Genomic DNA, 26,622 nt, shown 5'->3' with positions numbered 1-26,622 from the left:
AGCAGACTGAACGTGAGGATGTTTTTCCATTCACAACGTTCATTTGACTGATCGTTTCTGGTTGCAGGTCCTGTTAAATACCATGAAGCCTTCATGATACCGGTGTGCATCTGCAATCTGCCGGTATCCAGTGTTTCTCTATTTTTTTCCTAAAATTCACGACGCGGTTACGAAATGTCGATTGAAAATGCCTCGGTCACCAGTGGTATTTTTCAGTGGCCCGTACTCCTTGTCGCTCTCGCCTCATATTTGACACTGGCTTCACTTCACAGGTCCGATGCTGGACATCCTACTCACCTCAGTTGCGGCCGGTATATTCGATTTGAAACACTAGCTGAACCTGTAGCTGATGCCACATATCATCATCAGGTACGCCACACAGTTTTGCCTGCGGCTAACCAATTTACACTGACCGTAGTACCTTACAGTATTGGGGGCTGCTTGTCTACCACCTGGTGTGCGGTAGCTGAAGTAACCTTCTACTGTTAGAAACCTACTTGTACAAAGTCAGCATCTGCATAGAGCGGGCGTTCGGAAGCGTAAAATATATTTGGTATGCCCGTCCTCCAGCCTTTGTCCCCGTCGCACTTGACTAAACCTTAAGGCACGCACAGTCCTTCGGTCACAACGATGACTACGCTTCATCACCGTACTCGAGGTCATCCCATACATTATATGGGCCAGTACGTTTGTTGTATCCGTTCCTATCCGCTGAGTTGTTGACTTTTTCTTCGAGCATTTTCTGCGCTCCGAGCATATGCGCTCAGCAGCCGCATTGCTCCACAGGCAAGAATTCCCCGGATTCGATAGACCTGCAATCCTGAGCATGGCTCGAAATGCGTCAACCACGTCTTTTTTTAAGGTCAAATTTTTATATCTCGCTCATACGTAGTACAGGTGCGGCGTTTTGATTGTGTTTACACGGTCGGCGGCGAGTGTTTTTCAGCCTATGGCGCCGACATCTAAGGGCTCTGAGCTTGCCGTGTCCGGCTCGCTACCACGGCTGTGGTTCTTCTCGTCCCACTCGTCACATCAAGTCGGCGCGTTCTCGAGTGAGAACGCACTTTCGTTCGTGGTAAGGAATCCGTCGAGTTCACGGTATGTGCTCACCCCCAGCAGAAACTCGAGTTCCCCTCGCAGATCCCCCCACCGGCGGTAGCGCGTGCACTTGAAGAGTACGTGCTCGCAGTCTTGCAACATTCCGCACTCAGGACAGTACGTAGGCTCCTGCGCGAAGAATCGCCGCCGGAACGAACCCAGCGGCGCGTGGTCGAGAACAGCGCGACAGAAGTGTGACATGGTCGCTTTGGAGTGTCCATGCGCCTGTAGCGCTGGACTGGACAGGTGGTTCGGCGGGTCAAACGCCTTGAGCCAACGCCGGAGGTACACCGCGGGGTGACAACGATCCTAGATGAGCAGACACATCATCACCTGGAAGTACACTATCGGTCACCATCTCCGCCCGAGCGAATCTTGCACTCCCGGAAACCTTCGTCCGAGTTTCGACTCACGCACTGACCCCCCCCCCCCCCTGTGTGCGTGTCCGTGTCCTTCAGGCTGCTAACACTACGAGTAGCTACATGGCTTCCGAAACCGACCTCAACGCTGCTGCTGAGCTTGTCCTGCTCTACCAAGCTACGTGAGAATACACACACTGTGACACTGTGGTGGTCGATACTCAAACGACACGACAGGGACTTGTACTCATGCTGGACCCACTGTGCTTTCGGTACGTTAGAACTTACAGTGGAGGCTCATGCTTCCGCTAACTGGTACCCCAGCACTGCTGCTCTACGACTACATCCTCACATTCCGCCATGAAGTACGCTTTGTCTGGGGCCGCAAGATCTCAGGAGCGACCGCCCTGTTCCTTGTGAACAGATACTTCATCATTCTGCCTTACCTCTTGGGCGTCGTCATGCAGTTCCCGATCCAATCCAAAGTGAGTCCTCCCATATTTCAAGCAATGCGGTGCTGATCCTTGCTATGCAGGCGTGAGTTCATAGTCTACCAATGGGCAAGATTTTAAGTCGTGCTAAACATTCTGCAGATGTCCGGGTATAGGACGGTTCGTCGCCGTGCTCGAGTTCTTGCCGTACATCATATGGGCCAGTATGTGCATCTCATCTACGCTCATCATTCATGGTGGCTGACCCTCCCTCGCCACATAAAGCTTTCTCCGCTCTACGAGCCTATGCGCTCAGCGGCCGCACCACTGCCATCGGCATTGTCATCTTCATTCTCTCACTGGTGCCTGTGGGAGTGAATGCTGTGAGTGGCCTTTGAAATAGGCCGCATGGGAAGCTGAAGAGGCCGCATTGTCTCGCCGCAGTATTATTTCTCCACCTTTAGCTACATAAACCTCGACGCGCCGTTAAATTGTAACGAGCTGTCGGACATCACCCCCCAGTTGAGCAAAAAGTGAGCTTCCTCCGAGTTTACTGTGTAATTACGTCCATTTTCCGGTATACTGACTGCGACAGCGCACGCACAGCTGTACGTACATCGCTCTCTCGTGCTGTGCTTGTAGACGGGACATTGAAACGGCACCATGCAGTAACGATCGTCTCGCGTGCAACGCTGATGGCCGCGGACGTCCTAGTCATTGCGGTGACTTGGGCAAACACGTACGGGCTCAGGAAGGCGTCGCGCGACGCGAGAATTTCCACGTCCTTCAGCACTATCCTGCTTCGTGATGGTAAGTCTCTTCGAGGCCTTCGGCTGGTATAAACAGGGTGGCTGATGACGGTTTGGCAGGAACGATCTACTTCGTGTGAGTACTTAAGTCCCGTGCTGTGTATAGATCCAGATGTCTGACGGGTCTGCAGCGTACTTGTCGCTATGAATGCAGTGCAGATGATGCTTAACGCGGTCAAGGTGAGCCGCGGTGTCGCCTTCGTCACGCACCGGTGGATCAGTAACAAGCACCCACCTCAGCCCAGCAACATGATTGCGCAAGCCAGCTACGTAACGATTCTCGAGGAGCCGTATGTGTACCCTTCCCGCCAAATCCTCGCAACGATCCTATCCTAATCCACGATCCTGCAGCATCACGTCCATTCTGGTCTCACGCTTCATCCTCAACCTGCGCGAGGTTGACCACCGCGGCGCCAACGGCGGGGGCGGGTCCGACACGTTGCTTAGCAGCGCCGGCACTGGGTCTTCCTTCGTTGTCGGTCACCCCCGGGATGCGGCGTCGACGATGCGCTTCGCGAGCGTGGCAAGCACCGTGGACGTGCTCGGGGCCCCACTGGCGCACGAGTCTGATGAAGAGACTTTCGGAGAGGAGGATAATGCAGAGGGGTGGGGCGCAGACCCTGAGAAGGCTGTCGGTGGTGGGGATGCGCCGGCGGGGTCAGAAGGAGGCATGGTGTAGCGCCCGCGCCGTACGCTACTCCCGGAGTCCCGCCTCGCGCGGACTCGTCGCTCTCATCCTCCTGCTTCATTCTCTTCCTATCCCCCACCGTCCTTACCGTTGAAAACTCTCGCCCTGTCTAACTTTGCCTTACGCCCACTCCTCCTGTCCTTACTCTTGCGCCCTCGTCCCTGCTCGTCATCTGCCTTCACCCTTTGCCCAACTCAATCTATTAGGATAGATTGCCCCCCGCTCGTTCGAACTCCTCAATACATATATAAAGACCTCGACTTGTAACTCAGTCGGTAGCGTTCAATCGAGACCAGGCTTATACCCAGTCACCTACTCGAGCGAACCTCTTCGGTGTCATGACATATGGTGATGAGAGAGGAGACGTGCCCACCAGCGCCGGGAGCACAAAGCCTGTAAGCGTGAGAACCCGGCCCTGTACCTGGGCGATCCGCTGAGGCAGGGTCAGCTGCGATTTGAGGGTATGTAGAAGGGCGCACGGGCAGTGGGCGTCGAGTCGAGTTCGTGGCGCCGAGTACGTGTAATACCTGTATCTTGTTGAGTAGCGGACTGTGAATATTTGATATTTATTGTACTGGTGGCGAGCGAGCGCAGCTCGTCTTGGTCTCTAGTAGCTATTTATCGTATCGTATCTTGTGGTTACCTGGCTACGCGCCACTCCTGTAGGTATATGACCGCCCGCTCATAGCGCTCGCTCTCGCGCGCTCGATTCTCCTACACGGACGTGTTGCGTTGTACTGTATTGTCTTCAGCAGAACATCTGTTGCACAAGCCTATCCACGTCTCGCGCCGTTCAAATTTCGCGCAGGGTATGCAGTGCATCGGGGGGAGAGCGGGAGATAGAGGACAGGGCGCGCGGAGTATTCTCTCCCACCGCCACGCAGCACGGAGCTCCTTCTCTGCTCTGCTCTGTGAGAATTGTCAATGCCTACGTGAATAAGCAATACCAATGCAGGTAGGTGCGCCTATGAGTAGCCGTGGAGACGCGAGCGGGACGTAGGGACCCCGGCCCCGTACCTGAGCGATCCGCTGGAGCAGGGTCAACTGCGATTTGAGTGTATGCCAAGGGACGCGCGGGCGGTGGGCGTCGAGTCCGTGGCACCTAGTATCGGTGATGCGCTAACGGGGTCAGCAGGGGGAGAGTGCTGATGAGAGAGGAGACGTGTCCGCAAACTTGAAGGTTCGCCAGCGCCGGGAGTACAGAGCCTGTGGACGCGAGAACCCGGCCCTGTACCTGAGGCCTGAGCAATTCGCTGGAGCAGGGACATCTGCAATTTGAGTGTATGTGCAGAGGGACGCGCGGGCGGTGGGCATCGGGTGCGTGCCAGCGCCCAGTATGTGTTATTGTATCCTAGGCCTATTGAATGGCGAGAGCGTTGCGTCGTACTGTATTGTACTATCTTCAGCAGAATACCCGTTGCACAAGCCTATCCACGTCTTGCGCGTCCGCAGGATTTCTGAGGGACGTGCGTGAGTAGCCGTGTAGACGCGAACGCGACGTAGAGACCCCGGCCCCGTACCTGAGCGATCCGCTGGAGCAGGGTCAGCTGCGATTTGAGTGTATGCCAAGGGGCGCACGGGCGGTGGGCGTCGAGTTCGTGGCGCCCGATATCTGTATCTGTATCTGTATCCTGTTGCATGGCGGGAGCGTTGTGTTGTACTGTATCATCCTCAGCGGGATATCCGTTGCACGAGAACACCCACGTCTTGCGCCGTTACGGTGCATCGGTGAACACCAAACGGCCGCCATTCTCGAGGGACATGCATGAGTAACCGTACAGACGCGGGCGCGACGTACTGATACGCCGGTGCTAGCGCTAGCGCACGCCCGGCGGCGGTTGTTTGAAATGACCCCACACACCGCCTCGCCCGATAGTGCACGATCGTCGCGGAGTGAAATGCTTGCGTGGTACGATGTCCCGGGCCCGATTGTATTGCGCGGGTCTGCGGCCTCGAGCGCGCCCCTGGGGCCATAGGGCGCGGCGCGGTATACGTACTGGGAGAGAAGCAGATAGGGAAACGCGAGATGCGAGACGTAGAAACCAGATGAGGTTGATACCGAGAAGACGGGAAAGCAGGGAGTCTATGTTCATATACAACAATAATGTTACACGATGGTATCGAGCCGAGGGGGAATGCGTGACCGGGACGAGACGAGAAAGGCTAGTCAGGAACCATCAGGAAGAGACAGCGAAAGAGGAAGGGAAATGGGATGGGGATGGCGGGGCCGTAGACAAAGGGAATGCGGGGGCACTATAGGGAGCCGTTGTACAGTACGAGAGCCATGATGGAGGAGCACGGTGCGTGGGCAGAATGGGATGCAGGATGCAGGGAGGCGAGGCGTGCGATGGGGGGGAGGGGGTGGAAAGGTGGGGGGAAGGGAAATGGTAAATGGGGAGGGATGCAGGGATGCTGATATGTACGTGCATGGGGGAGAAGAATGAGAGGTAACGAGCGGCGATCGTGCACAGCGGACGATAGGGTGTTGCGAGCAGAGCGAAGGGAGCTGCGACGAGGAGGCGGCGGAGAGACGGCGGACGGCGGACGAGTCGGTCAACTCATGAGGCGTTCGCCCCAGACGAGCCGTTTTTGGTGCGCGCGGATGGCTCCGCGGAGGGTGATCCAAGCGATCCACAGGCATGCGCAGAAGACGAGGGCGAAGATGGAACGCTAGAGGTGGCGCGTTAGGCGGAGCTGTCCGGGGTATGCGGCGGCGGGTCTCGACTTACGACGGCGACCTTCCACCTGTTACTGATGGGAGCGTTGGGCGTGAATATGATGGTCCGTAACTTCTGAGAGAGCGGGGTGTTCAGCCATTCGAGGGACGACATGAGCTCGCACGCCTGGGAGCAGCAGTTAGTATGTGACAAGCCGACCACAGATACAGAGGTGACGCGTACCTTGACTCTGCCACGATCGTAGACCTTGCGGATATCACGTATCTGAGAGCCGACCTCGGGAAGCTGCTCCTCCAGTTCCTCCAAAACGGCGAAATCCTCGTCGAGGGTCTGCTCTATATGGGGCACGGTGTTATGCGAAGCGAAGCGGGCGCGCTCGTTTGTTTGCTGCGATAATACGGGTGAGCGAGAGGGTGAATAGATGCGCTGTATTCACGTACGTTGATGCTGGTGAATACCTCCTGGAGCAGGTTCTCGATGGCGCGGGAGTTGCTGAGATCAAGGGCGAGCTTGCTCTATAAGAGAGAGGGAGAGTTAGCTGCGCTCCGACGGGCTCCGCGCCGCATGGGGGACGGTCGCGAGTGAGGAGAGGTGCATATGATTCTGCGGGCGCTTGGAGGCTGTACTGGATTGAATGGGAGCTCGATAAGGGCAGCTCGAGGGAGGAAGATCGCCCTGACAGCTGAGCATCTCCACAGCGCACTGCGCAGGCAATCCATGTGATTCTACTCGACGTGAGATGCGTCGTGCAGACAACTGAGAACGGCGGCGGGGCGTGCGCTGACATGCGAAGGACGTCGGGCAGGGCGCGAGCGATGGTTGCTGGGAAGCCGAATGGGGAGGGGAAGATCTCGGACGGCCGGACTTACCTCCAGGTCTTTGATCTGGCGCTCCTGCAGCGATGCTCGCCTCGACGCAGACTCGAGCGCGACGCAGAGCGTGCTGGGGACACACTGAGCACGGCGCACGATATACACAGGCAGGACGGAGTACGCACCGTGGTTCCCAGCTCGGGGTGTGTTCCTGTTCGTGGGAGCTGGAGAGATCGCTGCTCTCGGTGCTCTTGCTCCGGCGGCTGGGCTCTCCGTTGGATCCAGACGACATCAAGTCTGCCTGCGCTGCGCTCTAGAGCTGCAGAAAGGGGGAACAATAGGGAGACGGGGCGAGAAAGGCGGGCGAAGGGGGAGAGGGAGAGGAGGGCGGATTGGCGGAGGGCGCGAGCGGACGGCGGCGAGCAGCGCCCCTCCTTTAGTCTTCAGACAAGCGCCCATTTCATTAACCGCAATGTACGTAAAGCAGGATCTCGATCCGCCTCGTGTTGCGCCACGTGCCCTGTGGCGCCCGTGTCTTTGGGTGGGCGGCTGTGCTCGCTGTCGATCACCTACAGCTCTCTCCTCGTCGTCCACTGCAGCAACGATGTCCTTCGCCCGCCAGCCAACACGCAAACAACTGCTCGAGTCCGCACAGGCTCTCTGTGCTGCGTTTGCCGCAAAGGCGGACGTCGGCACCCTCCTCGCTCACTTCTCGTCGACCCATCAGATTTCGGCACTCGAGCACGGTCTTCCCGTCCTCGCCCCCTTCCTCGGCCGCCCCTTCGCAGGCCGGGCCGGGCCCGCCTCCGTCCCCGCCTACTTCGAGCTGCTCCAGCAGCACCTCACGTACGAGGACATGTCCTTCGGGCCCTACGTCGTCGACGCGGAGGCGTCGCGCGTGTCCGTCAAGGGCAGCGCGAAGTTCACGTGGGCGGAGGGGGCGGGGACGGGCCAGGCGTGGGAGGAGACGTTTGTGTACATCCTCGACTTTGACCAGGACGCGAAGGTGACGGACTACCAGGTCTGGGCGGACTCGGGCGCGGCGTACCTTGCGCGCACGGGGGCGCTCGCGCAGCTGACCGCGATCGGGGGCAAGGTGCGTGGTGGCGTCGGTGGCTGCGCGAGAGGACAAAATGCTCAGGCACGGCGGGGTAGGATAACGCAGAGGATAAACCAGCGGACGATCAGAGCGATACCAAGACGCTTGTCGATGCGTGAGTGCCACTGAGTGGGATGTGACTCGGGGAAAGGAAGGCGGATGGGCTTCTATGGACGGTAAACGTGTATCAGAAGAGTGTAGTCTATATGTATTCCCGATGTACTGGCCAGGGCTCGGCTTTAACGGAAGTTGTATGTCCCAGACTTTGTGGGCGCGCGTCGCTCCCAGGCCCGATAGCTGGCGGAGTTCTCACTGCGTAATTGAGTGGCTTCGACATCTCTTGGAATCGGACGTACTTCGCAGAGTCTCCACCACAGCACTATGTGAAAATTAGCGTATCTGGCGTATGTATAAATTGCGAGATCCGCCGCGTGCATGTCAGAAGCCGCAATAAATGACCACTCGTTCTGCCTCCAACATGTACCTGCTCACAGTCGGCATCTCTGCCATCCAACGCGGAGCCCGATTCTCACACCGAGTCGCATAGCTTCCCCGTCGGAAGAGCATATCGACGTCCGAGCGTCCCGATCCCCCTCGCATGCAGCCGTCATCCCTTCCAGGACATCGGGACATGCGCGATGCGCATGTTCTATTCAGTGCGCGAATGGTAGGACAGTTTCCGGGAACGGATGAGGTTATGTTACCGCGCTCAGATCCGGTGTACCAGAGCGGCGCGGTGTCGGGCAACAGCGCGATTCGACGACCGGGGAGAGGTGTCCTTTGCTCAAAGCGCACGGGCACAGGCTCTGAGTAGCCGAGTAGGCTCAGTATACGGCTGCATCGGAAGCTCAAGCTACCACGTACCTCCGGTGATACTGATGATCACAGCTGCAGCCATGCACTGCGCTGTCGACGCTCCCGAGTCTGTGTAGTAGTACGCTAGCGCGCGGTTTCATGCGTACGTTTCGCTTGTATGTGGAGGCATACCAGCAGAAACCGGCCAGCACCGCGGCACTAGCAACAGGGGAAGCCACTGGTAGTCCAAGTGACTCCCCCACGTCATGACCTCGGTGCGCTAGTGTGCACCAGCGATGACGGTGAAGCCACCGTTGGGCCCGGTCTGTTGTAGCTGGATATGGACGTGAGAAGAGCCCCTACGATGTTGCAAAAGATCGGCAAGATAAACGCGTCGGCGCGCCCACTATCATATGGGTAGTGTTGCGGTTGAATTAATAAAAGTCCATGCCAGTCCGAAAACGCGAGGACAATGCCTGCTGTGATTGAATATCGGCTGTTGACTCATGTCGAGGACGTGTGTAGGATGGCAGGGTGGATACAGCACCGCCGGCTGTTGGAGTCGTCCGATCAGCATCGTCCGCACATCCGTTCAGTCAGACACGTACACAACACGTACTCATAGCGCGTACTGCATGGATGGACGCAGGCGGGAGGACGTGGCCGCGGTCGCGTTCGTGGACAAGTACTGCGGCACGTGACTGCTATAGATCTACGCGACCGATCTTGATCTTCCGACGCGCCTGCTCGCGCTCTTATACCGCGTCCTCCCCGTTCGCCCCGCTCCCCGTCCTCCCCGCTATCTCACCCCCAGATACCTCGTCGTAGAACTGCTGCAACAATGGCCTCCGTGTTCGCCGACCGCCCGCAAAAGAAGCTCGTCCTCTTCGACGTCGACGGCACGCTCACGCTCGCGCGGCAGGTACGCCTTGCTCTTGCTGCACCGCCTCGCGTTGGAGGCTGTCGTTCATGCGGAGCAGCTAGTCGCCCCGGAGGTGCTTGATACTGTGGCAGCGCTGCGCAAGAAGGTCGTGACGGGCATCGTCGGCGGGTCCGACTTTGTCAAGATCGCCGAGCAGTTTGCGGTCCCTAACTCGGGCAAAACTGGTGCGTCGCTGTGTCATGTTATGCCTGCCGTATAAGCTTACGAGTGCGCACGATTAGTTGTTGACTACTTTGACTACACATTCGGCGAAAACGGCCTCACCGCGTTCAAGCTGGGCAAGCCGCTGCCCTCGGAGGCGTTCATCAAGTACGTCGGCGAGGAGCGCTACAAGGTCCTCGTGAACTTCATCCTGCACTATCTCGCGGACATCGACATCCCCATCAAGCGGTGCGTGCCTGCGTGTTGTATTCCTCGTGCACAGTGAGAATGCTCAACGCGTGCGTCGATACAGCGGCACGTTCATCGAGTTCCGGAACGGCATGATCAACGTCACGCCCATCGGCCGTAACGCTACGTAAGTCGCCTGTCTTGCACTTCGCACCCGCGCTGATACCGCGCCAGCATCCAGGAGCGTCTCGACTTCCAGGCGTACGACAAGGTACGCCGCGCCGCCGCTATCCGCACCCGTGTCCTCGTTGACCCCGCGCGCAGATTCACGGCATCCGCCCGGCATTCGTGAAGGTGCTGCAGGAGAAGTTCGCGGACTACGGCCTCACGTTCTCGATAGGCGGCCAGATCTCGTTCGACATCTTCCCGAACGGCTGGGACAAGACGTTCTGCCTGCGCCACGTCGCGGACGAGGCGTTTGACGAGATCCACTTCTTCGGCGACAAGACGTACCAGGTGCGCCGCTTTCTTTCTTGCGCGTGGGTGCTTGGGCGAGGAGTATGCTGACAAGTGCGGTGGGCAGGGCGGGAACGACTACGAGCTGTTTGTGCACCCGGGTGTGGTTGGGCATACGGTGAAGAACCCGGAGGATACCGTCGCGCAGCTGAAGGAGATCTTCAAGCTCTGAGGTGGAAAAAACTGGTGATTTATTGCCACTTTTCACTTGTGTATTTGTGCGTAAACTCACGTGGAATCCCGTTTAGATCAGCTGGGGCAAGCGGCGCAGATAATTCAAGATGTACTAGACGGACTACTAGGGAATAGATCATGATACTGAAGACTTATAACCGGGGTACCCGCGCAATGCGTTTGACGTCAATCGGCCGCGGCGAGAACTCGTCGTCGGTTACGCCCTCGTTCGCGTCCTGATTCAGAGCTCAAGCCGTGCTTGACCTTGCGCGCCGATTTATGTGCGTCCCACGCACCTTCCAGTGGTAATGTGTATGCATACGCGAAGGACATAAACTTCGTCACGGGGGTAACTTCGATAACGTTTTGTCGTCGCACTGCTCCTCCGAGTCCACGTCATTAAGTTCTCATGCAAATATCACTCTACAGAAAGACATACACGACCGCTTATGTGCGAGCTATGCGCGCATTGCATAAGCGCGGAAGGCTGCACGAACGCGCGGTGCGAAGGTATTGCAGAGTCCTCGGAGTCGCGTGTGGACCGACGCGCCGTGCAACTTATGTTCGCGGACTTTTCGCGGTCCGTGACATACGTCCACGGGAATTACCGTATTTATCTGTATCTTTCACCGCATCGCGAAGACATTTCCTCGCAAGCTTGCAACCTCGCCGTCCACCGCATCTTCGGCGCCTGTCGTTCTTAGAAGGATGATCCGCGCCGGATCGCCCGCGCCGATCCAAGAACTAATCTAGGGTCGCATCCGCTGAAACCAGCATCGCTCCGGCGCCGCTTCAACGGAAGCACTCGCGAGCCAATCGGCACGCTGCATAATATGCGGGTGCTGTGTAATTCGCACTCAGAATCGTAACAAAGGCTACAAAACGCGTTTAATGTAATTGTGAACCATCTAAATATGGAGCGGGCTTCTGCCGTGCCACCGGTGCCGCTGCTCCAACCCTAACTTCTTACAAACAACCACACCTCCTTCCCACAGCCCCTGCCCTCCTCCACCCACTCACCCAGCTCCAGAGTGCCTGCTACGCATGGGGTCCTTGCCATTCTCTGACCTTGCACTTGAGGGCTCCTCAGGGATTGTGCTCAGTGTGGAGCGCATCATCGATGTCGCAAAAGAGGTTGTTCACTCCTCCCCCCTCATCTGTGACTGGGAGCACTGTGGGACGGAGCTGAACAGCTGGAAGACTCTGCAGGAGGTATGGGCATCTTGTTCTGTTGTGGTTTGGGGGTGTGTAGGGGGTGAGAATCCCGTCTTTGCTTCGCACTTTTGCGCTTATGCGAGTGGCAAAAATGCGAAGTTTGGACAGCTGTCTTTCTTTCTCGGCCTCCTTGCCTGTCCTTCTGAGATAGGAGAGCTTATGTGGGCCATCAGCATGGATAAACTATGTCTTTCTGACTATGGGCAAGCCTTACGCGGTTGCTGCCACCTCATCTTCAATTTCGCATTTTTGTGTAGCATATGCTCTTTGTTTTGCTCGCTATGCTGTTCGCATTTTGACACTGTTTGCTAATCACCATTTCCTATGCTCACCAGCATCTCCACCGGCATTGTGAGGGGCTGGACCCTGCAACATCAGCACTGGTAAGGCAGACTTTGGGTCATGTTGGCGATGAAGCTAATAGTGCATGTAGCCTGGTCTCCTTGAGTGCCCACTTCCAAAGTGCTCTGGACGCCTCCATGACAGCCTGGAGAGCATTGAGCAACACATTGACCTCAGCCATCTCTCAAGGGTGCTCCTCCCTTGTCCCCTGCAAGGTATGTGTGCACACCACATTACTGACATATGCGCCTGCTCACCAACACCCAGACTGCCCTCTGACATTTGGTCGCAATGCACAAGGGCTCCCTGAGCATCTCCAGGGTGTCCACAGAGACTGGCTTGACCAGAGGGTTGCAGAGTACTCCCCAGCACTCAGGCCACTCCGGAAGCCTCACCCTCACCTTCCCACAAACCCTATACCTCTCCCAGACAGCCCCATCCCAGCGTACATATTCACCCCTCCCATTGTGCACATCAGGCAGCCCCAGCAGTGGAGAGCACCCACCAGCTCGCAGGTGGCAAGGCGGTGGAAGCGCATGCACGTGCAGACGAGCCCAGAGGAGGATGAGGAAGATGCACCCGTGGGCCCGTTCCCGGATCTGGCGCCGTTCGATGCGCGCGAGGCGCTGGCGCCGGGGCTGCTCACTGTGCGGCACAGGCGGAGCGAGCCGGCGCTGCAGCAGTCGCGGCCATATATGTGCGGGGGAGCGCCGGAGCGGGCGGCGGTGAACCCGCCGCAGAGCATCGGGTACTCGACGTTCGCGGTGCGGTTCGGGGAGCTGGAGAAGGCGGGGATCATTGATGGGAGCGGGGTGTGGCCGGAGGTGAAGGCGGCGGCGGAGGGGCGGTCGGCGGCGGTGCCCGGGGCGGCGGGGGCGGGCCCTGCGTCGAAAAAGGCGGCGGCGCGGTCGCTGTAGGGGCGCGGAGGGTTTTGGGGCGGAGGCCGGTATATTCGCATAATGGTTCTGTTGCTTTTGCTGTCGTTCTTTGCTCTGAAATGCACGAGTTTTCTGCTGGATGAGATGCGGAGGATTCGGGCGTCTGTTTAGCGTTTGTTGACGGCGCGACGCGTCGAGCGTGATCGCGGAGACGCGCGAGCCTTCGCTTGTCTCCTCCACCTCCCTCAGCCTCGACATGAGCAACGCTACCTTCCGCGACTCGACCGTCGTTATCATCGAGACGAGCCGGACGTCGATACGAGCTGGCATTGGCCTCCACGACCTCCTCCGTCTCCCTACCGTCGTACGTCCTCGCATGTCTTGGCTGCCTGAGTCTCTCAAACAGTTCAACATAGGACATCCCGGCGCGGGTCGGCCTCAGACGCAACGGCGCAACACAAAATGGGGACGATGGTATGTTCTGTCTTGGAGACTAGAGAGATATGACTATACCAACGTTCAGCAGGTCCCTCGACCTCAAAAGCTCCTACTTCATCGAAAGTGACCGACTACCTCGTCGGCACTCAATTGGACGAAGCCCTTGCTGCCGGCCAAGATATCGCCATCTACTGGCCGTTTGCAGATGGACAAATTAGCGACTTCACGCAGGCAGAGGCACTATGGTGGGTGCTCATCCCATATCCCCTATTCTCAGCACTCATGCCACAGTGCCGGACCACAGGAAACACATCCTCTTCTACCAGCTCGGCCTCCGCCGCGCACAGATGGAGTCCCCCGTCATGCTCTCCATCGTCACGGGCCTCCCGCGCGACGCGTACGAGCGCATATGCCAGATCTTCTTCGAGCGCTTCAACGTCGCCGGCTTCGCCATCCTCGACCGCCCCATGGCACAGCACTTCGCCGTCATCTCCGGCATGCAGCTCTCTGGGGTCGTCGTCGACATCGACCTCGACCACAGCGACGTCACCCCGATCGCAGACGGGTTCCCCGTGCACGTCGCGCGCACCTCGGTGCCCGTGGGCCTGAACGACTGCGTCGCGTACCTCGCGCACCTGCTGCGCGCGAACACGAGCGTGACGTCCGCGCTGTCGCCAGCGGACGCGCCGCTGGCGCCGGAGCAGCTGCAGGCGGCGCTGCTCGCGCTCGCGCGGCAGGTGTGGGCGGGGGGCCTGGTAAGGGTGCTCGCGGAGGGCGAGGCCGCGCGCGACCTCGAGGACGAGGGCGTGACGGACATCGCGGCGATCGTCGTCGCGGGCAAGGAGCGCGCGGTGATCGAGAGCGGGATGAAGCGCAAGCAGAACGCGAAGGCGCTGCCCGCGGAGCAGGCGCGCGCGAAGGAGATGGAGGCGCTCGACTTGGTGACGATCGAGTTTGGGGGGAAGGAGGTGACGATTGGGAAGGAGCGCCATCGGTTCTGCGAGCCGCTGTTTGATCCCGGCTTGTTGGAGGGCGTGCCGGGCGTGCTGGGGAAGGAGCCGAGGGATCTGCTGAGGCCGCTGCAGAACGCGGTGGGCGAGGCGGTGAACAAGACGGATGTGGACCAGCGCAACTACATCTGGCAGGGCCTGTTCGTGACCGGGGCGATCACGAACCACATAAAGGGTATGTCGCTCCTCGCGTCATTTGGGCGACATATGCAGACGTTGACGGATTGCAGGTCTCGGGCTCGCGCTCTCCGCCCGGGTCTCGCCGTACATTCTGAGCGCGCCGGATGTGCTGAACAACGAGGTGCAGCCGCGGGGGGTGAAGACGCTGCGAGTGCCTGACTACTTCGCCGAGTATCGGGACAAGGGCGACGGGCTGGCGGGCTTCCTCGGGACGAGCATCGTGGCGAAGGTGAGAGCATTCTCATGGATGTATCACGCGAGGTGTTGTGCTCACGGTTTGCGCCTTGCAGCTGTCGTTCAATGACTCGGGAGGAAAGAGCTTCGTGTCGAAAGCGGACTACGTGAACCGCGGGCCGCGTACTGTACTGGGACAGTCTCCATCGTTGTTGTGAATGTATTGTTTGTATTTTATAAGTTACGGATGCTCGAATTCCCACATCGATCTTGTGGTCAAGCTAACATACGAGGTCTGGGGTCTGTCCACCTATCGGCACGCAAGATCGGCATAGCGGAAGATCACACATGTTCACACATGTCTGAGTTGGTCATGGCAAGCTCATAAATCATACAACGCCTGGCGGGATGGGTGCCCGAGCGAGATCCAATACATGATGGTGTGCGGTATGATATTTTTACTGGGCGGCAGCCTCCGCGACGGTGAGGAGGTCGCTGTCACCAGGGTCGCTGACGGTCATGACACTGGCAATTTTCAGATCAATTTGTGGCTAAAAAGACGATCAATGAACGAAGCGTACCCGACACGGAAGAGCTTGCCGGCAGCGGTTCCGAGCGCGACGTTGGTGCCCGCGAAGTGGTGCACGGACGTCTTGGAGAGCATGGCGTAGTACTCAAGCTCGGACTTGCGGAGAGGGGGGCAGTTGCCGGCAATAAGCACAAGCTTGGCTGTGAGGTGTGCAGCGATGCGATGCAGGAGCAAGGCAACGGCAGGGGAGGGAGGGAGGGGAGAGGGGGGAGATGGTTAGCCAAGGGACCTTCTCAGCCTCACGCTCCAGTCCCCGGAGAGAGAAGTCAGCGAAGAGGACGAACCTTTGCCGTTGCGCATCTGCTTGAGGGCAGACTTGTAGCCGAGGGAGTACTTGCCCGACTTGACGACGAGGGCCAGGCGAGACGCGATGGACTCGGAGGACTTTGCTGCCTTGGACTTCTTGGTGGGGGCCATCGCGGTTGTCGGGGACGAGGGTGTCGGGCGTCGGGTGTCTTGATGCTGCAGACTGGGCAGGCGCGCGGCGGTCGGTACACCGGACGGGCAGCTAGGCAGTTGCAGTGATAAGGTTCAGACTCCGCGTGGGAGCTCCTAACCCGGCGCTAGGGGCACGAATGCAGGCCAAGGCCAAACACGGCCAAAGGGATCGCGCGTCGGTGGTGTGCTCGGGAGAAAAGACGACGAGCTCACTCAGCCCGGGAGGAAGAACACAGCGGCTGCTGCAATTCGGAATTCACAGCTGCATATCACCCAGCGAATCCTGGCCAATATATTTTGTCCCCAGCCACCTCCCTCGCGCCCTCACCGTCCCCCGCAGCGTCCAGCGTGCTCTGCACAGCGAGCAAGCCCCGTGCGTCTCTTCCGCCTCTGCGAATTTGAGGTGTTCTGACCAATGCCCGCCCGTCCATTCGCTTGCCTTAGCCCCGTCATGTCCGCATCACCTTCTGTCTCGGCGGTTTCGCGTATCGCCTATCTGGCCTCCGATTTCGTCGTGAACTCCCTCTCCCCTGCAGCGCCCTCGCCCTTCCAGGCCGCCCTCACCAAACTCGCAAGCTCGCCAGACAGCAGGGCCTCTGTCACAAATCTTCCCTTCGGCGCAGACGCGGGCGACACCCTCCTCAGGCATCGCTCCGCGCGCCTCCTCTCATACACTGCGCTTGCTCACCCGCAGGTCCTCAACCACCTCCTCCTGCACCTGCCCGAGCTCTCTTCCACCTCGACCGTCTTCCATGTCGCCGTGACCTCCGACCTGTCCGACGCGCTCGTGCTCCAGTCCTCGCTCCCCTTCGTGCTCTACTCTCGCACGGCTCAGCAGGCCCACGACCATGCACTTCTGGCCTCAAGACTAGCATTCGTCGAGTCTACGGCGGTGCTCCATATCTTCCATGTCGGAGACGAGAGCGAGGCCGTCGAAGAGGTCGAAGCGGACCGCATTGCGCCCTTCCTCTTCGCCGAGAGGCAGTCCCCCCGCGGCAGCGACCAGAAGTCGACCACCGACTCCGCTGCGCTCCTGAAGATCTACCAGTCCGCCGCGTTTGCGACCGTGGCCCTCGTCCGCCGCGCGCTCCGGCCGCTCATCCAGCACGGCACCTCCGAGCCCCATACCGTGCTTTTCACGCTCGGACAGGCGGCCCTGGACTATGAAATCGAAGGCGTCTCATTCGTCGACGTCGCGCTGCTCAAGCCTCTGCCGCCGTCCACTATCCTCGGCGCGGTCTCTCCCTCGGTCACGCGCGTCATCGTTCTCGAGCAGCTTCACCACTGGTCGATGAAATGGACGCCTTTATACCTCGAGGTTGTCAGCGCCATCCAGCAGTCAGAGCTCGACCCCACGCCGGTCGTTCAGTCTGGCATTCTCGGTGATGCGAGCGCAATCATTGAGTCGGACGTCTCTGCTCTCATCGAGCATGCTACTACTGCAGGCTCTGCGCGTCTGGCACTCGGCCCCGCTCCCTCCGCCCAGGCGTCTGCGCCTGCGCCACACGTTCCCAAGCACGAAGCTGCTTACACCAAAATCCTCGCCAACCTCTTCACCGGACGTCTGGATGTCCTCAACTCTCCCGAGCTCATCGCATCCCAAGGTGAAGTCGCGACTACCCCCGAGTTCGCTCTCGGTCGTGCGCGCGGTGAACTTGAGGAGCGGGAAGAGCTGGTCGCCGCCGTGCGTGAGCTTCTCCGGGACCCGAACGTCTCTATCGAGATCCACTCGCTGCTCAGCCGGTGGCTCGGTGCGAAGGATGACGGCGTCAAGAGCAAGCAGATCGGTGAGGAGCTCTCAACCGCACTCGAGGCCGAGAAATCTTCGAGCCCAGCGGCGCAGAAGATCCTCATCCTCCGTCGCCTCCTCCCGGCGCGCTCGCGGTGGATCATCGGTTCGGACGCGTGGGCGTACGATCTCGGCGCGTCCGGTCTGCACCACGCGATCGCGTCCAGGCTGAACGTGAACGTCCTTATCCTTGACACGACCCCCTACAGCACCCGCAACTCTGTCGACCCCCACCGGAGGAAGCAGGACGTCGGGCTGTATGCGATGAACCACGGCGACGTCTTCGTCGCGAGCACGGCGGTGTACTCCTCGTACGCGCAGGTGCTCCAGGCGATCATGGAGGCGGACCGCTACAACGGCCCGAGCGTCGTGCTCGCGTACCTGCCGTACAGCACGGAGCAGACGCCCGCGCTCGAGATCCTGAAGGAGACGAAGCTCGCGGTTGACTCCGGCTACTGGCCGCTGTACCGCTGGAACCCCGCGAAGGAGCGCGAGGGCAAGGAGCCGTTCTCGCTCGACTCGGACTTTGTGAAGAACGAGCTGCAGGCGTTCCTCGACCGCCAGAACCACCTCTCGCAGCTCACGCGCTCCGCGCCGGAGGTCGCGGCGGAGCTGGTGGGCAGTCTGGGCGAGAACTTGAAGCAGGCAAGGAAGATGCGCGCGCAGCAGACGTACCTGGATTTGCTCCAGACGATCGACGCGCCCCCGCTTACGGTCTTGTATGGCTCGGACGGCGGGAGGGCGGAGAAGGTCGCGAAGAGGCTCGCGACGCGCGGTAAGATGCGTGGCTTGTCCACGACTGTCGCGACTATGGACTCGATCTCAGTCGAGGACCTCGCGAGGGAGGAGGTTGTTGTCTTCGTCACCTCCGTCGCCGGCCAGGGCGAGTTCCCGCAGAACAGCCGCACGCTCGCGAAGGCGCTCAACGGCGCCGCCGCGAAGGGCGACAGGGTGCTCAACACCGTGCGCTTCTCTGTTTTCGGTCTTGGGGACTCGCACTACTGGCCGCGCGCGGAGGACGCGCACTACTACAACAAGGCGGGCAAGGACCTCGACGCGCGCCTGGCGCAGCTCGGCGCGGAGCGCTTCGTGCCGCTCGGGCTGGGGGACGACCAGGACGCGGACGGGCCCGAGACGGGGTACAAGGCGTGGGAGCCGCTGTTGTGGAAGGCGTTGGGGGTGGACGCGGTGGAGGTGACGGAGAAGGAGCCGGAGCCGATCACGAACGAGCACATCAAGGTCGCGTCGCAGTATTTACGGGGCACGATTGCGGAGGGGCTGGCGGACGAGAGCACGGGCGCGCTCGCGCCGAGCGACACGCAGCTCACGAAGTTCCATGGGATCTACCAGCAGGACGATCGGGATATTAGGGACGAGCGGCAGGCGCAGGGCGTTGAGCCGGCGTATAGCTTCATGATCCGCGTGAGGATGCCGGGAGGGGTGTGTACGCCGGAGCAGTGGCTGTTGCTGGACCAGATCTCGGACGAGCATGGGAATGGGACGTTCAAGGTCACGACGCGCCAGACGTTCCAGTTCCATGGGGTTATCAAGCGGCACCTCAAGTCGGCGATCCAGGATATCAACCGTGCTCTGCTCGATACGCTCGCGGCGTGCGGTGATGTCAACCGGTATGTCGTCCAGAGATCACACTTTTTGCTTGATGCTCACAAGCGATTAGGAATGTTATCGTTTCGACCGTCCCTTCGCTGTCCAAGCTGCATCGCCAGGCGTTCGAGTTCGCGACAAAGGTCAGCGAGCACCTGCTCCCCCGCACGTCCGCGTACCACGAGATCTGGCTGGACAAGAAGCTCGTGGCGGGCGACGCGCTGAAGGACGTCGAGCCGCTCTACGGCGAGTTCTACCTGCCCCGCAAGTTCAAGGTCGCGGTCGCGATCCCGCCGAACAACGACGTGGACGTGTTCGCGAACGACGTCGGCTTCATCGCTGTCGTGGACAAGAACGGCGAGCTCGCTGGGTTCAACGTCACTGCGGGTGGTGGTATGGGTGTTACCCACGCGAACAAGAAGACGTACCCGAGAGCGGGTAGCGTGCTTGGCTTCTGTACTGTTGCGCAGGGTGTTGAGGTTGCGGAGAAGATCATGCTTGTCCAGAGGGACAACGGCAACCGTGCTGAGTGAGTAGCCTCCGTTCGTACAGTGTGTTGGAATATTGATTAAACGTGCGCCCACAGCCGCAAGAACGCGCGTCTGAAATACACGATCGACCGCATGGGTCTCGACAACTTCAAGGCGGCAGTCGAGCAGCTGCTCGGGTACCAGCTCCCGCCCGCACGGCCGTTCTCGTTCGACAAGAACATCGACGACTTCGGGTGGACCACGGGCGAGGACGGCCGGCACCACTTCACGGCGTTCATCGAGAACGGGCGCATCCAGGACGAGCCCGGGCGCGACTTCAAGACGGGCCTGCAGGAGATCGCGAAGGTGCACAAGGGCACGTTCCGCCTGACCGCGAACCAGCACCTGATTGTTGCGGACGTCGCGACGGAGGACTTGCCCACGATCAAGCGGATACTGGCGCAGTATAAGCTCGATAATGTGTCGCAGTCGGGCTTGAGGCTGTCGTCGTCGGCGTGTGTCGCGTTCCCGACGTGTGGGCTTGCGATGGCGGAGTCGGAACGGGTGCGTGCATTGTTTTGGTTTGTGTTTGGTGGGTTGGCGCTGACTGGCGATTTGCCGTTTAGTATTTGCCGATCCTCATTGACAAGGTCGAGAAGATCTGCGAACAGAACGGTCTGCGCAACGACTCGATCGTTATGCGCATGACTGGCTGCCCGAATGGTTGTGCACGGCCATATCTTGCAGGTACGCGACGTGCCCCGCCTTTCCAGTAGACCCATTTCTGACCCTACCTCTTTTGATAGAAATCGCCTTCGTAGGCAAAGCCCCCGGCACGTACGCCATGCTCCTGGGCGGCGGCTACTACGGCCAGCGGTTGAACAAGATCTACCGAGGTACGCTCCCTTCTCCCGTCACTCACTCCGTGGGGCGTCCCGCTCACCCCGCATTGCAGAATCCGTGACGGAGCCGGAGATCCTCGCGATACTCGGCCCGATGATCCAGCGCTTTGCGCGGGAGCGACACCAGGGCGAGCACTTTGGCGACTTCGTCATCCGCGCGGGCTACATCGCGCCGACGACGGAGGGCAAGCTGTGGTACGACCGCATGGGCGGCGAGGGTCAGCACCGCGAGATCGCGGTGGCCGCATGAGGCCTGAGGGACACTGGTGGGGTTGTCGGGAGTTTGTTGATGTTCACGTTCCATAACACAAGTATCACGGGTAGCAGCTTAGAGCCATGCATATATGCATCACTGTACAATGTACATTCACTAATAGATCCAACGCACTTCTCCAAAGACCTAACCAACGCTCGTAACCTCTTGTCTGTGTTTTCTATCGGTTCAATATGAGGATAAGCCCGTTAGATGAGATAGGGAGATATGGGCCCACTGTGATGTTCGCGGGCAGCCGTCGGAACGCCGTCCGTTCGTGCTCCCGGTTCCACTCCGATTCCCTGCCGTCTGTGGCCTGATAACACTGTCAGCAACCTTCACGGAGTCTGAACATGCAGAAACACGTTTACATGTTTTGGTCGCTCCGAGAAGCTGCCGCGAGCGGGTGCGCAGACGGAATGCGCTCACAACCGCGCGGCGGGCGTAGAGCGGTCGGTGCGCGTTGCCTCTGCACTCGCATTCGGAGATCTACGTGCGTCGATCGTGCGTGCGAGCGTGATTTCGACGGTACAGCACGCGGGCGTACGCAGAGGTTCGGTATTCGTTTTCGTTTCGTTTTCGTTTTAGGTCGGGAAGCACATGACAACCGTACGGGCGGGCGATGAGCTCAAGGTATACGATTCTATTACACGGGGAGGGGGCACTGCTGCTCTGGTTCTTACACGTTCTTGCTGGCTTTTGCTTCCGCCAGGCTTTCCTTCAGCGCCGCGATGACCCGGTCGATGTCTCCGCGCTGCGCGTCGACGACGGACACGCCCATGTGGCTGCGTGCGCGGGCCGGGCGTTAGCTTCTGTAGCCGCTGCACTAGTCGAAAGTGGGAAGGGTGGACGTACCCGATACGGAAGTACTTCTCTGTGTAGGGCAAATATACTCTGGTCAACAGCTTGTCGTTAAGTAGACCAGTGAGACCGGAAGCACACACCCTTGTAGTCCTTGTGTAGCCCGCCCGCGACGACGATGTCGCGCTTCGCGAGGCGCGGGAGCAGGTCCGACGCGACGAGCCCGTCGGGGAAGTACAGCGCGGTCATGCCGTTCGCAGCGAGCGTAGGGTCGACCGCGAGCTGCCGGAACCCGAGCGCCTCGGCCTCGCTCTTTATGCGCGCGGACGCATCCTTGTGCAGGCGGAAGCGGTCCGCGAGCGAGGGCGATTTCTGCGTGATCGCAGTGAGCGACGCGTTGTATGCGTAGATGAGGTTCACGGGCGGCGTCGCGAAGTACGCGGCGGACCCGGCCTCGTATGCGCGCATAATTGGGAGCCACCTGCGCGCGAATTAGTATATTATTATATCGCGGGTGTGGTGGGCGTGAAGACGCACTTCTTCCAGCTCGCGTAGTACGAGGTCACGGGGCTCTTACGCGTCTCGAAGACCTGCGCGCGGTCAGCGTTCGTCCGGATATGTGAAGGCGCGCGAGACGGACCTTGATGGCCTTCTGGCTCGCGACGAGGATACTGAGCCCAGGTGGCGTCCCGAGGCCCTTTTGGCTCGCGGTAAGGACAACATCGATCCCCCACGCGTCCATCTGGATCTCTTCGCTCGCGACCGAGCACACACCATCTAGCACAGTCTGTAGTATCGTAAGCGCAGGCGCGTGAGCATTTGTAAGACGGTGTCATACTAGTGTGTCTGGGGAGACTCGCTTGACGACTTCTGCGATGCCCTTTGCGTCGGAAAGTACGCCTGGAGAGCGCGCGTTAGTCAAGCAGGGGACGCCGGCGGGCGTGGGTACGCACCAGTGGAGGTATCGACGTGCGTGAACGCGACGAGCTTGTACGACTTGCTGTGGAGCGCGACCTCGAGCGTCTTGAGGTCTACGGCTGCGCCGAAGGGCGCATGGAGTTGGTCTACTGTCGCGCCGTACGTCTGCAAGCTACCCCAAGCGCGCGTTCCGTTACGGGCCCACTCCGCACACACGGAGATCGATGGGTACTCACCAGTCCGTGAAGCTATCTCCGAAGTAGCCGCTGTTCAGCACCAGGACGTTCTCGCCGGGCTCGACGAGGTTGGCCGAGACCTAGAGGGAGCGCGATCCGCTTGATTCGCGAGCCTTGGAGGGGAAGTGGTAGGGAGAGAGGACGCACCTGGTCCCAGCCGAGGGTGCCTGAGCCGGAGATGAGGAAGGGCTGGGCGGTGGTGGTGTAGAGGACCTGGCGCGTCATGCGTAGGCAGTCGCCGAAGACGGGGATGAAGTCGGGGGAGACGTGGGACATGGACGGGTGCGCGTTCGCGTAGAGCACTTCATCGGTAACTTCGATGGGCCCGGGGATGCTGCAAGGACTTTCAGCGATGGCTCAAGCATCTTGTGAGGTGTAGAGAACTTACACAAGAAGTCTTGAAAGGCACCGCGAAGCATGCAAGGTGAGATGGGATATCGCGGCATCGGCATCTGCTGAACACCTACTTGTGTGGTTCCTACACACTGATGAGCCGCGCGCGGACGTATTGTCTGTAGCGAACACATACCTGCTTGAACGTAGACATCTTGGCTGATTGTGCGAGTGTGAGGATGCGAGCAGAGTGAGGGGAAAGAGCAAGCCGAGTGGGGGAGGAGAGGACGGCGAAAGCGCGACGGGAGAGCATTTGATCCGTCACCTGACGCCGTATGGGCACAGAAAACGGTGTGGGCGTGTGTCGTTATCGCCGCAAGCGTGCACCGGCGGGGCTGCGAATATTAATTCGGGGAGGGAGAGATGCCGCACAGAAATATCTTCGCCAGAGCTGCAGCCCACACTTGCCGCCTGAGTACGCGGCGCAGGCTACACGGAGACCCGCCCGGCGGGACTCCCGCGCGGGGCAGCGGATCACTCGCACGCTATATTCGCACTCAAGGACGACCGCTTCCGCCTTGGGGCGGGAGAAGGAGGGGGTATACAGCTCTAGTCATGCGTCCTAACCGTGGTATGTACAGAACTCGAGCAGAATCCTAGCGGCCCGCAACGATGCGCGCGGAGTCGTCGCCGATGCCGTTCGCGTGCGCGCCGCCGCTCGCCATGTTGCCCACCGTGCGCTGCATCTCCGTCCACTCCGTCTCCCGCGGGAGCGCCATGTCTCCGACGTCGTAGATGTACAGTCGCCCGTCGCTTCCGCCTACGGCTGCCCGTCGCCCGTCCTTGCGGTCCCACCGCAGCTTGTTCAGCGCGCGTCCGGAGCCCACCGTCGTCGACACCACCGGCACCTGTAGGATCATGTCAACGTACGCTTCAATGAGCGTGAAGGAAGTTACGGACCTCTGTGTCGTGGTTTAGGTTCCAGACGTCAAATTTGCCCGCCCCATCGACCGTCCCAAACAGCGCTGGGTGCGTGGGGTGCCACTTCACGTCGTACACATAGTCATCCGCCTCGTCAAACGAGTACAGCGGTGGCACGTGCGTCAGCACCGTCGATGGCTTCGCAAGCGAGCGCGATCGCCACAGCTTCACCGTCCAGTCCACCGAGCACGACAGGAACAGGTCCGAGAAGTCCACCGGTCCGACCAGCGGATGGAAGTGCACGCCCATGACCGGCCCCGCGTGGCCCTTGTACACGTCGTACGAGTTCAGGCCCGCCTTCGCGCCCGCGCGGTCGTACCGGTTCGCCTGGTAGATGTTCCCCTCTTCCGTGCCCACCCAGAACGTCGTCGTCTCGTTGTCGGGGAAGTTGAGGGCGGTGATCGCGACCTCACCCGTCTTGCTGTGCCCCGAGTGCATGAGCTCCAGTGTTTCCTTTCAGGCGGTCAGTATCGTGCTAATGGAAGGGCGCCACGCCACATACCTGTGGTTGCGCGAGCATGTCGACGAGCCAGCTGCACACTGTACCGTCTGTGCTACTCGTGATCAAGTTGTGCGCGTTCTGGGTTCCGACCATCTGCATCGCGTAGACGGGGTGCGTATGCCCTGCGGCGGACAGCGGCGTCTTTAGCACCGGCAGATGCTTCGACCGCGTGTCCCAAAGCAGAATCTGGCCTGAGTATGTTCCACCGAAGACGAGATTCGAATGGAATGGTGAGAATGACACCGAGAGCACATCAGACTGCAGCATGTCAGTATCTTGTGCAAGTGGAAAACCTACCACATTCACCACTTACCTGTGAATGGAATACGAATTCTGGCCGTTCAAGAAGATGCAGGTTCCATACTGCCACAATGCCGTCCGGTTCGTTGATAGCGGCTGGGTTCTTGTTATACGATGCACAACTGAGTTCGGGGTACTACCTTTGGGTTATTAGGGCGCGACCAAGACAAAAGGAAAGCACCCACCTTCGGTGACCAGTCGATGTCTGTTATTGACCGGTTCTTCGTATGCCGCTCATCGTAAAACGCGCAGATCGCCTTGATACGACCTTCCGAAGCTTCACTAGGAGACTCGTCAGCGCTAAGACGTAATTCGGCAGGACAGTATTGTACGCACGGTCCGCTCTCCGCGCCGACCGTATAGTCCCGGATATAGTCGTAGTTGTCATTAAGTGCTCGCTGGATGATCTTCGTCGACTGCTCGACGAAGTCTAGGAACTCCGGCACGGCGAAGATGCTTGACTTCTCGTCCTCCGTCATTTCTATACGGTGGTCAGTACTTGCGCCACATACGCGTAAAGTCAGACGGGAGGGGGCGCGTACCGCGGATTTCCTGCGCGATCTCCTCGTCGAGTTGTTTGCTCTCCGCCTCGAGTTCCTGCTCGTGCGCTATCCGCTCCGCCTCCACCGCGTCGCGCTCGCGCATGATGCGTTCCCGGAGCTCTTCCTCGTTTACAGCATCCTCGTCTACCTCGACTTCCATCGTTTGGATCTCCTTGTTGTACACTACGCGCTCCTATGGACGCGTCCAGATGAGCTACCTTGCAAGACGACATAATGCTGCTGCGCGCACCTTCTGTGGCAACTCAAACAGTTCCTGCTCGATGTCGATGAGGTCCGGTACGATGCGAGGCGTCATCTCTCTGAAAGAAGGGTTCAACACATATTCATAATACTAGCACGATGCGCAAACGCACCGCTCCATGAGGTTCTCCGTTGCCCCATTCTGCGACTGTATGAGCGTCGTGCCGAGGCTAAGGCGCGTATCCGACGTGACATCGCTTGTTCTGCTTAACCTTCCGGAGAGGGAGAGCGCAGACGGCCCCGGGAGATTGACATGACCTAATGCAGGGGTACCGGGGACGGAGGACACTGGGGAATCGAGGGCGCTGTCCCCGCCGCGGCCGCCGATGCCAATGAGGGAGGAGACGAGGTCGTCAACGTCTCTACGTGCAACAGAGGGTCCTCCACTCTATGTAGTTTGAGATATATGTAAGCTCGTGTGGGAGAACGATGAGGGGAGTGAGCGTACATCGGACGTGCGCCGGTCCTGGTCTGCCTTCTGGCGGTCTGCACGCGCCTTGCGGAGCTCTGCGAGTTTGGCCCGCTTGGCCTCGATCTCTGCTCTCCGTTTCTCAGACATGTGCAATAGTCGTGGATTTCGTCAAGATTTCGTAGTGAGTAGAGTGAGCAGAGGTGAGATGAGCCGCAGCGGGTGAGGGGAGGGAGGGAAGCGCGTCTGTCGCGAGTCGCGTCTCCGCCAAAGTCACACTGAAGCGCGCTCCTCCGTCCCTCACGCCCATCTCCCGCTCCCCGA

At 59.6% G+C, this 26,622-nt stretch overlaps 10 protein-coding genes across 10 annotated transcripts; 6 read left to right on the top strand and 4 right to left on the bottom strand.

The window, feature by feature from the left end:
- Positions 1–1,580: 1,580 nt before the first annotated feature.
- Positions 1,581–3,376, top strand: TRAVEDRAFT_20676 (uncharacterized protein; the record flags this gene model as incomplete). The annotated part of the gene is made up of 12 exons (XM_008039930.1): positions 1,581–1,639; positions 1,695–1,729; positions 1,782–1,942; positions 1,993–1,994; positions 2,051–2,112; positions 2,174–2,271; positions 2,333–2,421; positions 2,495–2,496; positions 2,558–2,698; positions 2,758–2,773; positions 2,829–2,987; positions 3,049–3,376. The coding sequence occupies 12 exons, from the start codon at positions 1,581–1,583 to the stop codon at positions 3,374–3,376; spliced, it is 1,152 nt and encodes a 383-aa protein (XP_008038121.1).
- A 2,078-nt stretch (positions 3,377–5,454) lies between these two features.
- TRAVEDRAFT_29249 (uncharacterized protein) lies at positions 5,455–7,266 on the bottom strand. The gene is made up of 6 exons (XM_008040024.1): positions 7,061–7,266; positions 6,933–7,005; positions 6,504–6,578; positions 6,286–6,450; positions 6,115–6,228; positions 5,455–6,055 (listed from the first exon to the last, which is right to left on the bottom strand). The coding sequence occupies exons 1-6, from the start codon at positions 7,165–7,167 to the stop codon at positions 5,939–5,941; spliced, it is 651 nt and encodes a 216-aa protein (XP_008038215.1). The 5' UTR covers positions 7,168–7,266; the 3' UTR covers positions 5,455–5,938.
- A 202-nt stretch (positions 7,267–7,468) lies between these two features.
- Positions 7,469–8,234, top strand: TRAVEDRAFT_58893 (uncharacterized protein). Its single transcript, XM_008040720.1, has 2 exons — positions 7,469–7,971; positions 8,031–8,234. Exons 1-2 carry the CDS (start codon positions 7,480–7,482, stop codon positions 8,091–8,093), a joined length of 555 nt encoding a protein of 184 aa, XP_008038911.1. The 5' UTR covers positions 7,469–7,479; the 3' UTR covers positions 8,094–8,234.
- A 1,376-nt stretch (positions 8,235–9,610) lies between these two features.
- On the top strand, positions 9,611–10,730 carry TRAVEDRAFT_124166 (eukaryotic phosphomannomutase; the record flags this gene model as incomplete). Its single annotated transcript, XM_008040719.1, has 7 exons — positions 9,611–9,691; positions 9,747–9,876; positions 9,934–10,102; positions 10,167–10,229; positions 10,277–10,313; positions 10,367–10,558; positions 10,626–10,730. 7 exons carry the CDS (start codon positions 9,611–9,613, stop codon positions 10,728–10,730), a joined length of 777 nt encoding a protein of 258 aa, XP_008038910.1.
- Positions 10,731–11,776: 1,046 nt separating this feature from the next.
- TRAVEDRAFT_47908 (uncharacterized protein) lies at positions 11,777–13,206 on the top strand (the record flags this gene model as incomplete). Its single annotated transcript, XM_008040203.1, has 4 exons — positions 11,777–11,944; positions 12,283–12,330; positions 12,381–12,504; positions 12,557–13,206. The coding sequence occupies 4 exons, from the start codon at positions 11,777–11,779 to the stop codon at positions 13,204–13,206; spliced, it is 990 nt and encodes a 329-aa protein (XP_008038394.1).
- A 217-nt stretch (positions 13,207–13,423) lies between these two features.
- On the top strand, positions 13,424–15,214 carry TRAVEDRAFT_149162 (actin-like ATPase domain-containing protein; the record flags this gene model as incomplete). The annotated part of the gene is made up of 6 exons (XM_008040718.1): positions 13,424–13,531; positions 13,584–13,641; positions 13,694–13,850; positions 13,910–14,790; positions 14,846–15,024; positions 15,086–15,214. 6 exons carry the CDS (start codon positions 13,424–13,426, stop codon positions 15,185–15,187), a joined length of 1,485 nt encoding a protein of 494 aa, XP_008038909.1. The 3' UTR covers positions 15,188–15,214.
- A 125-nt stretch (positions 15,215–15,339) lies between these two features.
- On the bottom strand, positions 15,340–16,003 carry TRAVEDRAFT_149158 (60S ribosomal protein L30). Its single transcript, XM_008040717.1, has 3 exons — positions 15,843–16,003; positions 15,551–15,698; positions 15,340–15,494 (listed from the first exon to the last, which is right to left on the bottom strand). The coding sequence occupies exons 1-3, from the start codon at positions 15,973–15,975 to the stop codon at positions 15,428–15,430; spliced, it is 348 nt and encodes a 115-aa protein (XP_008038908.1). The 5' UTR covers positions 15,976–16,003; the 3' UTR covers positions 15,340–15,427.
- Positions 16,004–16,447: 444 nt separating this feature from the next.
- TRAVEDRAFT_47905 (sulfite reductase subunit beta) lies at positions 16,448–21,012 on the top strand (the record flags this gene model as incomplete). The annotated part of the gene is made up of 6 exons (XM_008040202.1): positions 16,448–19,413; positions 19,464–19,919; positions 19,977–20,424; positions 20,487–20,607; positions 20,667–20,756; positions 20,816–21,012. The coding sequence occupies 6 exons, from the start codon at positions 16,448–16,450 to the stop codon at positions 21,010–21,012; spliced, it is 4,278 nt and encodes a 1,425-aa protein (XP_008038393.1).
- Positions 21,013–21,579: 567 nt separating this feature from the next.
- On the bottom strand, positions 21,580–23,546 carry TRAVEDRAFT_29244 (PLP-dependent transferase). The gene is made up of 12 exons (XM_008040023.1): positions 23,500–23,546; positions 23,438–23,448; positions 23,359–23,367; positions 23,118–23,304; positions 22,971–23,050; positions 22,770–22,906; positions 22,655–22,716; positions 22,457–22,603; positions 22,354–22,406; positions 21,960–22,297; positions 21,871–21,889; positions 21,580–21,800 (listed from the first exon to the last, which is right to left on the bottom strand). Exons 1-12 carry the CDS (start codon positions 23,515–23,517, stop codon positions 21,695–21,697), a joined length of 1,167 nt encoding a protein of 388 aa, XP_008038214.1. The 5' UTR covers positions 23,518–23,546; the 3' UTR covers positions 21,580–21,694.
- Positions 23,547–23,899: 353 nt separating this feature from the next.
- TRAVEDRAFT_149150 (dynein intermediate chain) lies at positions 23,900–26,515 on the bottom strand. Its single transcript, XM_008040716.1, has 10 exons — positions 26,338–26,515; positions 26,003–26,277; positions 25,879–25,948; positions 25,629–25,821; positions 25,423–25,567; positions 25,272–25,368; positions 25,100–25,222; positions 24,787–25,044; positions 24,264–24,737; positions 23,900–24,211 (listed from the first exon to the last, which is right to left on the bottom strand). The coding sequence occupies exons 1-10, from the start codon at positions 26,446–26,448 to the stop codon at positions 23,960–23,962; spliced, it is 1,998 nt and encodes a 665-aa protein (XP_008038907.1). The 5' UTR covers positions 26,449–26,515; the 3' UTR covers positions 23,900–23,959.
- Positions 26,516–26,622: the final 107 nt, after the last annotated feature.

Source organism: Trametes versicolor (genome assembly GCF_000271585.1).
Source record: "Trametes versicolor FP-101664 SS1 unplaced genomic scaffold TRAVEscaffold_6, whole genome shotgun sequence".
Taxonomy (NCBI): domain Eukaryota; kingdom Fungi; phylum Basidiomycota; class Agaricomycetes; order Polyporales; family Polyporaceae; genus Trametes; species Trametes versicolor.
This window is presented reverse-complemented; position numbering and strand designations above follow the sequence as displayed.